General features: G+C 39.3%; 1 protein-coding gene across 2 annotated transcripts in view; it reads left to right on the forward strand.

Moving 5' to 3' along the window:
- Znf292 (zinc finger protein 292) overlaps positions 1–17,252 on the forward strand; it is a 92,431-nt gene that overhangs the window by 41,622 nt on the left and 33,557 nt on the right. For both annotated transcript variants that reach the window (XM_027403394.2, XM_035439930.1), the window contains exons 2-4: positions 15,456–15,610; positions 15,794–15,872; positions 15,975–16,110. In XM_027403394.2, coding sequence (XP_027259195.1) covers positions 15,456–15,610; positions 15,794–15,872; positions 15,975–16,110 — 370 coding nt within the window. The remainder of the gene's footprint in view (positions 1–15,455; positions 15,611–15,793; positions 15,873–15,974; positions 16,111–17,252) is intronic.

Raw genomic sequence — 17,252 nt, forward strand, 5'->3', positions numbered from 1 at the left:
ACCTTTCCCCCCCTCCCGTTCTCCATTGTCCCTCAAATTCCTCAAATTCAGACCTCCTCTTAGTGAATAATTATTGTTACATATTTATGTGTGTACACATGGATATGTAAATGCAACTTGTCCATTTAGTGTTGCTAATATGCACATGTGTTCAGGGCTGACCTCTTGGGGTTGGATAATCTATCAGGGGTCTTGTCCTAGGAGAAGACTGATTCTCCCTCTCTCCAAAGCCATTAAGTACTTTGTCTAAGGGTAGAGCTCTGGTGATTTCTCCTATTTTTATTGGCATGTCAACTGGTATTGTCATTGTGCTGGTCTTGTTTAGGCAGCCATATTGTTGAGATTTTATGGGTGTGATTTCCCTGTAATATATAGATGAGTCTCATAGCAGACAGCATGGTTCTGGCTTCTAAAATCTTCCAGTGTTCCTTGAGCCTTAGCGGTAGGGGTTCTTGTTTTCTGCATTTTGACAATTTGTGGGTTAGCTTCTTTGATGTGTGGTGAAAGAGAATTAAGTATTTAAAATGCAGTTAGAAATTACACAGATTTAGGAAAGTGGGCAGTAGATTTCCCTATAGGGCACATGACCTCACCATCTACAGTATTTGGCTAGGTTTACAGTACTCAACATGAATTTATTCCTATTGAGCAGTTCTTAAGTCTAATTAATAGGTAGCTGCTGATTATACCCAAGATTATAAGTGACAGTATTATACCCTTGGGGATATCTTGCCTTGATGGTCATTATGCTTCTTAGTCTTTACAGCTAGATAAGAATATCCCTTCTTTACTCCCTTGGCAGCTTTCATAGCAACCTCAAATATTCAGGGAGGAGGCTTCCAGGTCAATTCCAGCTTGATTTCCTTGGAGTACTATGTTCAAAGTGTGTGGTGTCTTCAGCAATAGGTCTTATATTCAAGTTGTGGGGGGTAATCTAGAATGGCAATAACCTATATTGTTTTGGGAGTTTCTTGGACTCCAACCAACAACTTTAAGAGAGGCAGTTGGGTTTTTATTAGTCTCTTGACTCTTGGGGGCAGCATTGTCACTCCAAGTTGTATAACTTCATTTGAACTCTGTGCATGCACGCACATGCATGTGTGTGTAGTCTCCTTTTTCAAACATCTTTAGTATTAGTTATCCCTCTACTCTGCCTATCCAGGTAGTGCACCCCCATGTTTTTCATTTTCCCCTCATACAGCACTCACGTTATACTCCACAAATGAGAAAGAAGATATGGCATTTGTCATTTTGGATCTGGGTAACCTTACCCAGTATATTTTCTAGTACTGTCCACTTACCTGCAAATTTCATTTTTCTTTACAGATGAGTAAATACTCCATTGTGCTTATATACTACATTTTTTTTATTCATTCATGTAGTCTATTTTCTATTTTCTTGCTGCTGTGAATAGAGCATGAAGCGATATGGCCAAGCAAGTATATGTGGAATAGAATGTGAATCATTTGGACATATGCTGTGGAATGGTATAATTAGATCATATGATAGTTCTACTTTTTGGGGGGGGTTCTTTTTTATTTAGAAACAATCATTTTACATATCAATCCCCCATTCCCTCTCCCTCCCAGCCTCCCAAGCCCCACCCATATCAACCCCCCCAACCCACCCCTACCTGCTCCCCATTTTTTTATTTAAAGATGTATTTATTATGTATAAAGTGTTCTGTCTTGCATGTATCCCTGCAGGCCAGAAGAGGGCACCAGATCTCATTAGAGGTGATTTCTCCTATCTTTATGAGCCATCATATGGTTGCTGGGAGTTGAACTCAGGACCTCTGGAAGAGCAGCCAGTGCTCTTAACCACTGAGCCATCTGTCCAGTCCGATAGATCTACTTTTAGCTTTCTTTCTCCACACTGATTTCCATAGCAGCTATACTGGTTTGCAAACCCACAAATCATATATATCCTTACCAATATTTCTTGATCTTGGCCATTCTGACTGGGGTAAGATGAAATCTCAATATAATTTTAATTTGCTTTTCACTAATTGTTAGTAATGTCGAGCTCTCTCTCTTTTTTTTTTTTGAAAAGATTAAAAATCGTAACCACTTCTGTTTCTTTTGTGAACTCTGGAGATCTGTAACAATCCCTTCCCCTTTTGTTTTTGTCACTTTTTTTTTTTTGTTTTTTGTTTTTTACTGTTTTTCAAGTTCTTTTGACTATCTGGGATATCAATCCTCAGATGTATAGTTCACAACTCTTTACTTAGTTGATTGTTCTTTAGCTTTAGTGTAATGATGTCCCATTGGTCTTTTTTTGGCCTTAATTACTTGGCAAATGGAGTCCTGCTCAGCAAGTCCTTTCCTGTAGATACTGCTTTTGTCTTTAGCAGTTTCAGAGTTCCAGGTACCACATTGAAGTCTTGTGCTGTTTGATAGATAGGGGTCTAATTTCATTCTTCTACATGTGGCCACTCAATCTTCCCAGAGCTTTGTTGGTGATGACTGTCTTTTCTCCAGTGCATATATATGACATCTTTGTCAGATACCAGGTGGCTATAGTTATATGCACCCATATTCGGTTCTTCTGTTCCATTGGTTGGCCTGTTTTTGCGCCAGTGTTGTGCAGGTTTTTTTTGTTTGTTTGTTTTTTGGCTATTGCTCTGCAATATATCTTTAATCTAGAATTGTATTACTTTGGCCATCCTGAGTCTTCTGTTGCTACTTATGAATTTTAGGGATCCCCTTATTTCTGTGGAAAATGTCATGGGAATTTTGATCAGAATTGCATCATTCTGTACATTGCTTTTGGTAGAATGGTTATTTTCACAATACTGTATCATTTTATGAGTATGGACTGTCTTTACATCTTTTATCTTAAATCTCTTTAGAGATTGAAAGTTTTCATTTAGAAGTCTCTCACCTCCTTAGTTAGATTTATTTCTGCCCCCCTTTGAGGCTGTTATGAATGAGAGCATACCCATGATTCTCTTTTCAGTGTGTTTGCTGTTGGTGTACAGAAAAAAATTGTAAGTTGATTTTGTTTCCTACAAATTTGCTGAAAATGTTTAACATTTTTAGAAGTTTCTGGTAGAATTTTCAGGATCTCTTATGTATAATTGATGTCTGTCTTATCATCTGGAAATAGAGATAATTTGACTTTCCTATTTGTATCCTGTTGGTTTCTTCTCTTGCCTTACTGCTCCAGCTAGTACTCTGAGCACTACATCAGAAAGGTGTGTGGAAGTTAGATGGTTCTTTCTGATCCCTAATTGTACATATTTCTCTCATTATTTTATTTTATTTTGAGACAGGGTTTCTCTGGGTAGCCCCAGCTGTCCTGGAACTCTCTCTATAGACCAGGCTGGCTTCAAACTCAGAGATCCACCTGTCTCTGCCTGTCAACTTCTGGAATTAAAGGCTGTGCTAACACAGCCCAGCTTGAATTTTTATTTCTCTATGATGATGTTGGCTGTGGATTTCACATTTACAGCCTCTATTTTTTTATATGTTGTTGAAGATTTCCTCAAGTTCTCCCTTCTCTGGGACCTTTACTCACACTAGGAAATTGCTTTAATAATGCTGTCTGTAAAAGTACTGTTAGGATAGGGCAGCAAGTGCACATTGGACGTGACTAACAGACAAGCTATGAGTGAATAGAGTTCCCACTGCTCCCATGCTTTAGTTGCTAGGGCAGCTCTGGGCTACTTCCTCCTCCTCCTCCTCCTCCTCCTCCTCCTCCTCCTCCTCCTCCCCTTCTCTTCCTCCTCCTCCTCCTCCTCCTCTACCTCCTCCTCCTCCTCCTCCTCTTCAGCTTGTAGTATCCTGATACTACTTGTATTAAGACACCAAGGTGGTCATGTTGCTCTCAGCCTTGGAGAACTCCACCACATCTGTGCCTTCATCCACCAGTGCATGAAGCCCTTGCTCCAGAACTCTGGTGGTTCCTGCTGGTGGTGCAGTTGCCATTGAAAGTGATGGACATAGGTAGTCCCTGAGGTGTAATGTCACAGACAGCTATTTTCACATTGTTGGGAGATCCGCTGCACTAGGTCACTGCTGTTGTTGTTTGAATGTTAAGGATCTGTTGCACCTCCTCCATGGACACGTGACACATGAACATGACAGCTGTTGTCAATTAGAGCACATGGCAATAGCGGGGCAATGAGAGTCACAGAATGGTCATCATGTTCTTGCCATCAGACATCTTTTGGGTGAGCTCACGTACTGTCGGTGTGGAGTACTAGTGGCTGCCAGGCATGAAGAAGTATAGGCAGGGAGAGGGTACCTTATTTGCAGGCAAGTGGTTACCTTCCTTGTGGTAGCTGTTGTGCCCAGGCTCTGGACTCCCCAAACCACCAAGAGGCCCAGATCTATGCAAAAGCAACGAGTCTTCTTAATTTACAAGTTAACTTGGGTCCTCCAACTGTCCGACACAGCGGGTGGAGTAGGAGGGACCCCGAGCAGCAGTGAGGCAGGGCATATATTGGGTATAGAGCAAGGGGCGGGTGTCTGGGGGTCTGCTAGTTGCATAGTAACAGTCTCAGGATTGGCACAACTCTGGGATGGGAGAACCTGACCTGAGTTGATTGGTCAGCTGCAGCTACAGAAAGGTTGCTATCTGTGCCTTGAGCTATCTCAGGGCTGTTGCTAGTACTGCATGCCACCATTATCACTAAAGCACATCCAAAGCCTGCCAGACAACTTCTGACTGGTTCCTTACCGAATGGAGGGTATCTGGCAGTTTATTCCCAGTAATTGGAGCAAGATCGGGCAAGGTGTGTATGGGGGTGGGGGTTCAGCACATCCTGCTGAGTCAGAGGCCTACATCTTGCTGGGTCTTTTCTACAGCCTGTTATAGCTGCCAAAGCAGGGGGCTGAGTGAGGGTCTGGGCCCTTCAGTAGCAAATAGCGTTTAGGTCACTATAAGTGGGTATGAGCAGTGTTAGGCTTTGAAGCAGATGTGATAAGTCATATTGCTTTCAAAGCAACAGGTCACACCTGTGTTTTCAGTTGATGGACTGAAAGGGTGGTGAGGGCTCAACTACTGTGTCTGACACTTCAGGACAGGTGCTACACTGTGTTCATGATTCTGTCTAGATACTCCTCTCAGATCTTGCTGATGAGGAGGATACCCTACCCAGACCCATGGATTGGGTCAGCTGAAAACTCTGCAGGCAGTCACTGGTTTCAGCTTCCTCACAATGTCCCAACACCAACTCAAGCAATTTCTGTGTAGTGTCTTAGCTCATTTGTTCCCAGCCTTACTTTAACCTAAGAAGTTACCAGTCCTGATGATCTTCTAGAAGCGCCCTGAGCTCACTGAATCGTGGTGTGGGGCTCTAGGTCTATGAGCATAGCGCATAACATGGGGCACATACTTGTGGCCTTGTTGTACTGTTGATACACTCCATCTAGAGGTTACTATCTCTGTAGTATGTGGAGGTAGGATCAATGTCATGCTTATCACTGATCACTTGACACTAAACTGATGGGCACATTGCCCAAGCCTGCAGGCTCATGTCAGACGCAGCTGCAGAGTGCCTCAGAAGCAGGCACAGAATATTTCTCTGGTACTGTCACTATTGAAGACATGTTAGATTTTGTCAGAGGTCTTTTCTGCATCTGTTGAAATGATTACATGATGGTTGTCCATTTGTGTGACTTTATTAGTTTTACTGATTTACATATGCTGAATCATCTTTATCTCTAGGATAAAGCCAACTTGATCAAGGCAGATGATCATTTTGATAAGTGTACTGTTCATAGTTCTCTGTAGAAAATCAGGTAGAATTCTGCTATGAATTCATTTGTGCTTGGGGTTCATTTTAGTGAGAAATCTTTTTTAAATATTTATTTTTATTCATGTTCTGCTTATGTATATGTACATGTATATTTGAGTACCCATAGAGGCCGGAAGAGGGCATTGGATCCACTAGAGTGGGAATTAACTAAGAGTCTTGAGCTCAGATCCAAACACTGGTCCTCTTTGGAAGAACAGCAAATGTCCTTACCCACTAAGCCATCTCTGCAGGCCTCTTATTTGCTGTGGTCTGTTGGAGTTGTTGAGCTCTTCCTGGTTTTACTTTGGTGGTTTAGATGAATCTTTAGATTAATCCACTTCTTTAAGATTTCCTAACTTAATTGAGTATAGTTTTTAAAACTATACTTAAAATATTCTGGATTTCTTCTGTGTCCCTTGTAATGGATCCATGTTCATATCTGATTCTGTTAATTTTGGTTCTGTCCATCTGTCTGCCTTTCTTTTGGTTGATTTAATTCAGAGGTTATGTTTTTGTGTTTATGCCATTAATTTATACTGTGACTTTTATTATTTCTTCCCATATGCTGAATTTTGGTTTGTTCTTGTTTTTCTAAATTCCTGAGTTCTAACATTAAGTTATTTATTTGTGTGCTTTCTGTTTTTTTTTTTTTAGGACCTTATAGATATAATTTACTTTTCAGGACAGTCTTCCAGATGTGTGTTTCATTGTGTTTTCATTTTCCTTTAATTCTGGGAATTTTTTTACTTCTTTGATTCATTTATTATTTAGTGATATGCTATTTAATCTCCATGACTTTGTATAGTTACTAGACATTCATTTACTTTATTGCATTGTAGTCAGATAGGACACATAGGATTGCTCAGTTTTTCTGAACTTGTTAAGATTTGTTTTTTTTCCCAGGATATGTTCTGTTAGAGAAGCTTCCATGGGTTCCAGAGTGGAATGTGTATTCTTTGAAGTATAGGGGAAATATTTTATTAGACCTGCTTAGTCCATTTGATCAGTATGAACTTATTTAATTTTTGTCTAGATGACCTATTTATATGAGAAGGTAGGATATTGAAATCACCTCCTATACTGAATTCCAGTATTATCATTTTATGAAATTGGGTGTCTCAGAGTTTGGTGCATGTGTGTTTAGTATTGTAATGTCTTCTCAATTAATCATTTCTTTGATTAGAATGAAATGTCCTTTATCTCTTGTGATTAGTTTTGGTTTGAAGCCTGTTTTGTCAGAAATTAGGACAATGACAACTGCTTTCTTCTTGGTCCCATTTGCTTGGCTATGCTTTTCTATCCTTTCTCTTTAAGGTGGTGCCTATCATTAAAGTTTCTTGTAAATAGCAGAAAGATTGTTTTTTTGTTTGTTTGTTTGTTTGCTTTTGTTTGCGACAGTATCTCTATGTAACCCCTATGTAGAGCATTCTGGCCTCAACTAATCCTCCTGTTTCTGCCCTCCTAATGCTGGTTAACATTAAAGGTCTTAACCAGCCTGGATTTTGTTTCTTAATCCACTCATCTGACTTGTGTTCTTTCGAATGGGGAATTGAGACCATTAATGTCTAAAGTTATTGCTAGTAGGTGCATATGTGTGTGTACGTAGTTTATACTATTATATTTTGTTTTAGTCATTATAGCTTCCTTGTTTTCTTTCTGTAGTCTCTTGCTATGTTGATTCTTCTCTTCAGTATTAAGCATTGCTTATAGTGTTCTCTGTAGGACTAGTTTGTTGAGCATGAATTCTTTTAGTCTGTTTAAATCATAGAAAATTTTTGTGTTTTGTTTTTTGTTTTTTTTTTCCTCCTTCAACTATGGCGTAACTCAAAACCAGTACCACCTGTAAAACTGATGAATTGCCAACTTTGGCTGCCAGCAGGAAATGTAGTCTTGGCTGCTTCTGGACCACAGGTTCTGTGTGCTGAGCCTCAGGAAACCCTACCCAGAGGCTTTGACTACAAGATACTCATTTCTTCTTAATCATGGCTAATTCTTCAATCCCAGCTGACCAGAACTACAAACTCTGGATTCAAAATTGGAAGGATACTAAGGGACCCTCAAAGTGTCCTTCTGAAATTTCATGAACCAAGCCTTGAATCATATGCACAGTTTTTCGTTTTAAATTTTTTTTATTAGTTCAAATTTGGAACAAGCTTGCTTCACATGTCAATTCCTTCTTCCTCTCTCTCCCCTCCCCCCAAACTCTCCTTCTCCAAACCTTACCTGCCCCCCACCCCATCCACCCTCCACTCCCCAGGCAGGGTAGGGCCCTCGACATGCTCTCCCCAAAGTCTCCCCACATCATCCTGGGCCAGGCCTAGGCCCTCCCCCATGTGTCCAGGCCGAGAGTGCATCCCTTCATGTGGGATGGGCTCTCAAAGTCCCTTCTTACACCAGGGAAAAATACTAATCCACTTCCAGGGACTCCCTAGAGTGCGGAGGCCTCCTCACTGAACCCATGTTCAGGAGTCTGGATCAGTCCTGTGCTGGCCTCCCAGACAGCAGTCTGGGGTCCATGTGCTCCCCCTTGTTCAGGGCAGCTGTTTCTGTGTGTTTCACCAGCCTGGTACTGGCCCCTTTGATCTTCATTCCTCCCTCTGCAACTAGGTTCTAGAGTTCAGTTCAGTGTATATCTGTGGATGTCTGCCTCTGCTTCCATCAGCCACTGGATGAGGGCTCTAGGATGGCATAAAAAGTAGTCATCAGTCTCATTGTATTAGCCAGTCTCATTTTTATTAGTTCAAATTTGGAACAAGCTTGCTTCACATGTCAATTCCTTCTGACATTGACATTCCCTTCTGGGGAAGGGCATTTAGGGTAGCCTCTCCACTATTGCCTAGATTGTTAGTTCATGTCAATCTTGTAGATCTCTGGAAATCTCCCTAGTGCCAGATCTCTCCTCAGACCTATAATGGCTCCCTCTGATATGGTATCTCTCATCCTGCTCTTGTCTACTCTTCCCCCAACTCAACATTTCTGCTCCTCCATTCCTCCTCTCCCCTCCTCTTCTCCTCTCATTCTGTCAGCTCCCTCTCCCCTACCCTCATGCTCCCAATTAGCTCATGAGATCCTGCCCCTTCCCATTCTCTGGGGTCCATGCATTTTTCCCTTAGAATCGTTCCTGTTTCCTAGTTTCTTTGGTGAAGAGGATTGTAGGCTGGTAATCCTTTGTTGTACATCTAAAATTCATATATGAGTGAGTACATACCGTGTTTGCCTTTTTGTGACTGGGTTACCTCACTCAGGATGGTTTCTTCTAGTTCCATCCATTTGTCTGTGAATTACAGGATTCCGTTGCTTTTTTCCACCGAGTAGTACTCCATTGTGTAAATGTCACACATTTTCTCTATCCATTCTTCAGTTGAGGGACATCTAGGTTGCTTCCAGGTTCTGGCTATTACAAACAATCCTGCTATGAACATGGTTGAACATATGTTCTTGTTTTAGGAATGTGCATTATTTTAGTATATGCCCAAGAAAGGAATTGCTGGATCTTGAGGTAGACTGATTCCCATTTTCCTGAGAAACCGCCATACTGATTTCCAAAGTGGTCTTACAAGTTTGCACTCCCACCAGCAATGGAGGAGTGTTCCTTTTTCTCCACATCCTCTCCAGCATAGATTGTCATTGGTATTTTTGATTTTAGCCATTCTGACAGGTGTGAGGTAGTATCTCAGAGTTGTTTTGAGTTGCATTTCTCTGATGGCCAAGGATTTTGAGCACTTTCTTAAGTGTCTTTCAGCCATTTCAGATTCCTCTGTTGAGAATTCTCTATTTAGTTCTGCACCACACTTTTTAATTTCATTGTTTGGTGTTTTGGTGGCTAGCTTCTTGAGTTCATTGTATATTTTGGAAATCAGTCCTCTGTCAGATGTGGGGTTGGTGAAGAACTTTTCCCATTCTGTGGGCTGTCGTTTTGTCTTACTGACTGTGTCCTTTGCCTTACAGAAGCTTCTTAGTTTCAGGAGGTCCCATTTATTAATTGCAGATCTCAATGTCTGTGCTACTGGTGTAATGTTCAGGAAGCGGTCTACTGTGCCAATTCATTCAAGGGTTGTTCCCACTTTCTCTTCTAGAAGATTCAGTGTGGTTGGATTTATGGTGAGATCTTTAATCCATTTGCACTTAAGTTTTGTGTATGGTGACAGATACGGATCTATCTTCAATCTTCTGCATGTCCAAATCCAGTTGTGCCAGCACCATTTGTTGAAGATGCTTTTTTTTCCGTTTTATAGATTTAGCATCTTTGTCAAAAATCAAGTGTTCGTAGGTGTGTGGGTTAATATCAGGATTTTAAGTTTGATTCGTTGGTCTATCTGTCTATTTTTGTGCCAATACCAATCTGTTTTCAGAACTATGGCTCTATAATAGACCTTGAAGTCAGGGATGATGATGCCTCCAGAAGATCTTTTATTGTACAGAGTTGTTTTGGCTATCCTGGGTGTTTTTTTTTTTTTTTTCCATATAAAGTTGAGTATTATTCTTTTAAGGTCTGTGAAGAACTGTGTTGGGATTTTGATGGGGATTGCATTGAATCTCTAGATTACTTTAGAAAATCTCTAGAAAATTTTGGCAAGATTGCCATTTTTACTATGTTGATCCTACCTATCCAAGAGCTTGGGAGATCTTTCCATTTTCTGGTATCTTCTTTAATTTCTTTCTTTAAAGACTCAAAGTTCTTACTGTACAGGCCTTTCACTTTTTTGGTTAGTGTTACCCCAAAATATTTTATGTTGCTTGTGGATATTATGAAGGGTGATGTTTCTCTGATTTCTTTCTCATTGCATTTATCGTCTGTATATAGTAGGGATACTGATTTTTTTGAGTTAATTTTGTATCCTGCTACTTTGCTGAAAGTGTTTATCAGCTGTAGGAGTTCCCTGTCAGAGTTTTTCAGGTCACTAATGTAGACTATCATATCATCTGCAAATAGTGAAAGTTTGACTTCTTCCTTTCTGATTTGTATTCCTTTGATCTCCTTTTCTTGTCTTATTGCTCTAGCTAGAACTTCAAGTACAATATTGAAGAGATATGGAGAGAGTGAACAGTCCTGTCTTGTTCCTGATTTTAGAGGAATCACTTTGAGTTTCTCTCCATTTAGTTTGATGTTGCCTGTTGTTTTGTTGTATATTGCTTTTATCTTGTTTAGATATGTTCCTGTTATTCCTGTTTTCTCCAATATCTTTATCATGAAGGGATGTTGGACTTTGTCAAAGGCTTTTTCAGCATCTAATAAGATGATCATGTGGTTTTTCTTTTTCAGTTTGTTTATATGGTTGATTACATTGATGGATTTTCACATGTTGAACCATCCTTGCATCCCTTGGATGAAGCCTACTTGATCATGGTGGATGATTTTTCTGATGTGTTCTTGAATTCCATTTGCCAATATTTTGTTGAGTATTTTTATATCGATGTTCATGAGGGATATTGGTCTGTAGTTCTCTTTTTTAGTTGTATCTTTGTGTGGCTTGGGTATCAAAGTGATTGTAGCCTCGTAAATAGAGTTTGGCAATGTCCCTTCTCCTTCTATTGTGTGGAACACTTTGAGGAGTACTGGTATTAGCTCTTGTTTGAATTTCTGGTGGAATTCTGCAGTGAAGCCACCTGGCCCTGGGCTTTTTTTGGTTGGGAGGCTTTTGATGACTGCTTCTATTTCATTAGGGGTTATAGGTCGATTTAAACTGCTTATCTGTTCTTCGTTTAATTTTGGTATAAGTGATATCTATCCAGAAAATTGTTCATTTCCTTTAGATTATGAATTTTGTGGACTACGGGTTTTCAAAGTATGACCTGATGATTCTCTGGATTTCCTCAGTGTCCGTTTTTATATCCTCCTTTTCGTTTCTGATTTTGTTAATTAGCATGCTCTCTCTCTGCCTTTTGGTTCGTTTGGATAGAGGTTTGTCTATCTTCTTGATCTTCTCAAAGAACCAACTCTTTGTTTCATTGATTCTTTGTAATGTTTTTCTAGTTTCTACTTTATTGATTTCAGCCTTCAGTTTGATTATTTCCTGGCTTCTACTCTACTGTGGTGAGTTTTCTCCTTTTTGTTCTAAAGCTTTCAGTTGTTCTGTCAATTCTTTATTGTGACTATTCTCCAGTTTCTTCATGTGGGCACTTAGTGCTATGAACTTTCCTCTTAGCACTGCTTTCAGAGTGTCCCGTAAGTTTGGGTATGTTGTATCTACATTCTCATTAAATTCTACGAAGTCTTTAATTTCACTTTTTATTTCTTCCTCAACCCAGGAATGATGCAATTGGGTGTTATTCATTTTACATAAGTTTGTAGGTTTTCTGCAATTTGTATTGCTGTTGAATTCTAATCTTAAAGCATGGTTGTCTGATAAGATACAGCGGGTTATTTCAATTATTTTTGTATCTGTGGAGGTTTGCTATGCTGCCAAGTATGTGGTCAATTTTAGAGAAGGTTCCATGTGGTGCTGAGACGAAGGTATATTCTTTTGTGTTTGGATGGAATGTTCTATAGATGTCTGTTAATTCCAATTGTGTCATAACTTCTGTTAGATCCTTTGTTTCTTTGTTAAGTTTCTGTCTGGTGGTCCTGTCTAGTGGTGAAAGAGGGGTGTTGAAGTCTCCTACTATAAGTGTGTGTGGTTTTATGTGTTGTTTGAGTTTTAGTAATGTTTCTTTTACAAATGTGGGTGCCCTCATATTTGGGGCATAGATGTTTAGGATTGAGACTTCATCTTGATGGACTTTTCCTGAGTATAAAATGCCTTTCTTCATCTCTTTTGGTTGATTTTAGTTTAAAGTCTTATTTGTTAGATGTTAGGATTGCTACACCAGCTTGTTTCTTGGGTCCATTTAATTGGAAAATCTTTTCCCAACCCTTTACTCTGAGGTATCGCCTGTCTCTGAAGTTGAGGTGTGTATACAGCAGAAGGATGGATTCTGTCTTTGTATCCATTCTGTTAACCTCTATCTTTTTATAGGCAGGTTAAGACCATTGACATTGAGGGATATTAATGTCCATTGATTGTTGGTTCTTGTTTGTTTTGGATTTATTGTTAGTGGTGTCATTGTGTGTGGATTTCACTCTCCTGTTTCTTTTATTTTTTGGTAAAGTATCTGGATTATCTATTACCTATGTTTTTGTGAGTGTAGTTATCTTCGTTGGGTTGGAGTTTTCCCTCTAGGATTTTGTGTAGTGCTAGATTTGTGGATATGTATTGTTTAAATCTGGTTCTGTCATGGAATATCTTGTTTTCTCCATCAATAGTTATTGAAAGCTTTGCTGGATTGAACATAGGTTGGCATCCATGTTCCCTTAGTGTTTGTGGGACATCTATCCAGGACCTTCTGGCTTTCAAAGTTTCCATTGAGAAGTCAGGTGTGATTCTGATAGGTCTGCCTTTATATGTTACTTGACCTTTTTCCTTTGCTGCTCTCAATAGTTTCTCTTTATTCTGTAAGTTTGGTGTTTTGATTATTAGAGGCGAGTTCTTTTTGTGATCCAGTCTATTTGGTGTTCTGTAAGCTTCTTGTACTTTCACAGGCATATTCTTCTATAGGTTGTAGGTTTTCTTCTGTGATTCTGTTGAATATGTTTTCTGTACCATTGAGCTGTATTTCTTCACCTTCTTTTATACCTATTATTCTTAGATTCGGCCTTTTCTCGGTGCCCATATTTCCTGGATATTTTGTGTTAGAGATTTGTTGGACTTGAGATTTTCTTTGGTTGATGACTGATATCTTCCACAACTGAGATTCTCTCTTCCATCTCTTGTATTCTGTTGGTTATACTTACATCCTTAGATTCTGTGTGTTTATCCAGCCTTTGTATTTCCAACATTCTGTGTTTTCCTTATTGTTTCTATTTCAGCTTTCATGCCTTGAATTGTTTCCATTGCTTCCTTCACTTGTTTGGTTGTTTTTTCTTTAGATTCTTTAAGAGAGTTACATATTTCTTGAATTTTTTTGTTTTTTCTTCTATTTCTTTAAGAGATTTTCTTGAATCCTCTTTAAGGGTCTGGAGCATCTTCATGAAGTAGATTTTTAGGTCTGTCCCTTTTTCTTCCTCTGTGTTGTGTTTTTCAGATCTTGCTTGTGTGGTGTCCCTAGATTCTGGTGGTGTCATATTGGTCTTTTTGTTGAGTGTGTTCTTATTCTGCCTTCTTCCCATCTCTTCTTCCAGTGGGTTCAGGTGGGATCTCTCTATCTCCTCTTGTCACCCAGTGGTGTGTGTGCCAAGACTTCAATGAGAAGTCAGGGCGGTCAATGGGGAAGGAAGAGTCCATATGCACAGCTTTTTATTATCTTTTATTTCCCACAGTAGCTTATTAAGCTCTGAATACTTGATGACTTTCCTAGCCCAAAGTTCCAGAGTCCTTCCACAGTCCTCCTCAAAACAAGGTCAGGTCTGTCACAAATAATGTATCAATTAGTTAGGTTTCTGTTGCTGTGATAAAATACCATGACTGAAAGCAATACACTCCATCATCTAGGAAACTGAAGACAGGAACTCAGAGCCCATGGAGGAGTGCTGCATACCTACTGGCTTGCTCCCCATGACTTGCTCAGCCTGCTTTCTAGTACTCAGGACCACCTTCCCAGGGGTAACACATCCACAATTGACTGGGCCCTCCCATATCAATCATTAATTAAGAAGATGCTCCACAGGTTTGTCCAACAGGCAAATCTGATGGAGGCAATTTCTCAGTTTCAGTTCCTTCTTCTCAAATATCTCTAGCTTGTGTCAAATTGACAAAAAACAAACCCAGGACAAGGTCCACCTTAATTTCAGCTCCCATTAGCCGTAGTCATTTTACTGAATTCACTTTCAAATCCTAAATTTTCTTTATTCCATTCAGTTTATGTGTTTGTGTTTTCGTGGCTATCACAACTTATTAATAACCTTTAAGTTTATTGAGCTGCCTGTGTTTTCTTTAAATACCTTGAAATTTCCGATAAAGTTTGTGATTGTTCATTTACATCCTGTGTCCTGAAGTTCATCTAGGTAGTTCTCGTTGGAGAACAGTACTATAGGACTAATGGGTTTGAGGAGGTGGTGCCACACTGCTAGTCTTTTTGTTGTTGTTTTTGTGATGTGGTTGTAGCATGTTAATTTCTTTCATTGGTTGTTTCTGATGTCATGTTCTAGCTTGCCTCTGGCTGGGCTGCTTCAGGACCTGAGGATGGTAAGAGTAGCTGATGGAGCTACTCTTAAAAGGTGGCTTTGTAGGACATGGTTCTTGAGGGACTATCCTAGAAAAGCCAGTGTAGGTGTTTCTGGACAGGAGCTATGCCTGAGAGTTTCAATGGCATGGTAGAGTTGGTTCTGTAGTGCCCAATTTTAAAGCAGCCATGATGAAATGATAGTGCTGCTTAGTGAGTCATTATTCATCCCTTTATCTCTTTGACAGAACTACATCTGTAATGCTTAATACAAACTGCTTTCTAAAAATACTTATTTACTTTGTTTTTTTGAAACAGGGTTTCTCTGTGTAACAGCTCTGGCTATCCTGGAACTTGCTCTGTAGACCAGGCTGGCCTCTAGCTCAGAGATATCCTGTCTCTGCCTCCCAAGTGCTGGGATTAAAGGCATGTATGACCACTGCCTGGCACAAATTGCTTGTTTTGTAGTTATTGTTCAAAACTGTTGGAAACATTGTTGTCTAAAATGGTTGAAAAAGGAAAAACAGTTGATTTGTCAATGTTTGAATATGTTTTATTGTTCCTTCCAAAACAGACACTCCTTGAATATGCAGAGAAATGGAAAACTTCAGAAGACCCCTTACCTTTACTGGAGGTATACACAGTGGCCATCCAAAGTTATGTTAAAGCTCGACCATACCTTACCTCTGAATGTGAAAGTGTAGCCTTGGTTCTGGAACGCTTGGCATTGTGAGTAGAACTTTGAAAAAATTAATTAATTTTTTCTTAAACTTTATTTTCTCTGGCTTTATGGTTATTTAATCTAAAATAGATTTTATTTAAATAGTTAATGAAGACTCTGCTGATACAAGAATTATTATTTTTGTTTTTCTTTTATATTCAATAATCATTTGTATCCTTTTCTTTTTTTAGAAGCTGTGTTGAGCTTTTACTCTGTTTACCTGTTGAGTTATCAGATAAACAGTGGGAACAATTTCAGACATTGGTGCAGGTGAGATTATTTACCTATCTAATGCGGATGTAGTTTAATGAGTTTTGCTTATTTGGTTAAACTTTAAAGCATCTAAATCATGTGTTCATTTAATATTTGTAGGTAGCTCATGAGACGCTGATGGAGAGTGGCAGCTGTGAGCTCCATTTCCTAGCTACTCTAGCTCAGGAGACTGGGGTGTGGAAAAATGCGGTACTGTCCACTATTCTTTCCCAGGAACCAATGGATAAGGATAAAGGTAAATTTTAGAGAGAGAGAAGAGGGAATGGAGAGAGAGAGAGAGAGACAGAGAGAGAGAGAGAGACAGAGAGAGAGAGAGAGACAGAGACAGAGAGAGAGAGAGAGAGAAGAGAGAGAGAGAGAGAGAGAGAGGAAAGCAAATGAATCATTAGCCTAAGAAAAAATATTTAACTTTGATTATAACTCATGTGAAGATGTATCAAAGGAGGCCTGTTAATTACATTGTATTGAAATACTTAAAACCTTTCAACTTTATTTGGGGCAAGATGTATTTATAGGAATTTAGAATAACCAAAACTATATATTTTTTTCCTCTCAACATCTTTTTATCCAAAGAATTTTGTTTTTTTGTAGTACCCTGGAAGGTAGCAGTGTAATTTGTATGTAATGATAAATTCATTTGACAGATGAAAAAGAAGAAATAGGGTAGTACCTGATTTTCCTCAAAATAAGAGTAAGCTGTCACTGCTGGAACTCTGAAGTCTTCTGTTTCTAAGATTAAGTCTCTCAGATTGTTGGAAGTCTTATTGTGTTTATTGTTTTATGTAAAGATCCCAGTTAAACTCAAACTATCAGCTACCCCAGTAATGTCTGACCTAGATAGCTAGGTTACGAATATTAGACAACATTTAAAGCTATGCCACAAAGAACAGCAGCACAGCTATCTCCTAGGTATTTTTTTCTTTAAATTACTCTGGCAAGCAGTGGTGCACATCTCTATATGAGGTTACTCAGGCCTATATAGAGAGTTTCAGGCTAGCTGGGACTACACAGTGAGACCCTGTCTCCAAAAAGTAAAATAAGAAAAACGATTTCTTGTGAAAGTTAGTATAGATTTTACCCTAAACCCTAAGATAGTGAATAGATACTTAACTGGAATAATAAGAAATCCACATGTCCAGTAGAAAAGGGCATATAGTTATCTACTTCTTTCATTACTGCTGCTTTTCTTAGTGACTGCTGACAAAGTATAGGTAATTTTGCTCTGTGACAGTTGGCTATGAAGGCCATGAGATAGGGATTTAAGCCAGTGTTAATGAATGCTACTTGTACTCTACATCTGTTCATCTCTTAAGTATTTCATCAGACAAGTGGTTCCCTCCTTTCTTCTCTTCTGCCATCTCCACGGTGCTTTCCTGA

This window comes from Cricetulus griseus, chromosome 2 (assembly GCF_003668045.3).
Source record: "Cricetulus griseus strain 17A/GY chromosome 2, alternate assembly CriGri-PICRH-1.0, whole genome shotgun sequence".
Taxonomy (NCBI): Eukaryota; Metazoa; Chordata; class Mammalia; order Rodentia; family Cricetidae; genus Cricetulus; species Cricetulus griseus.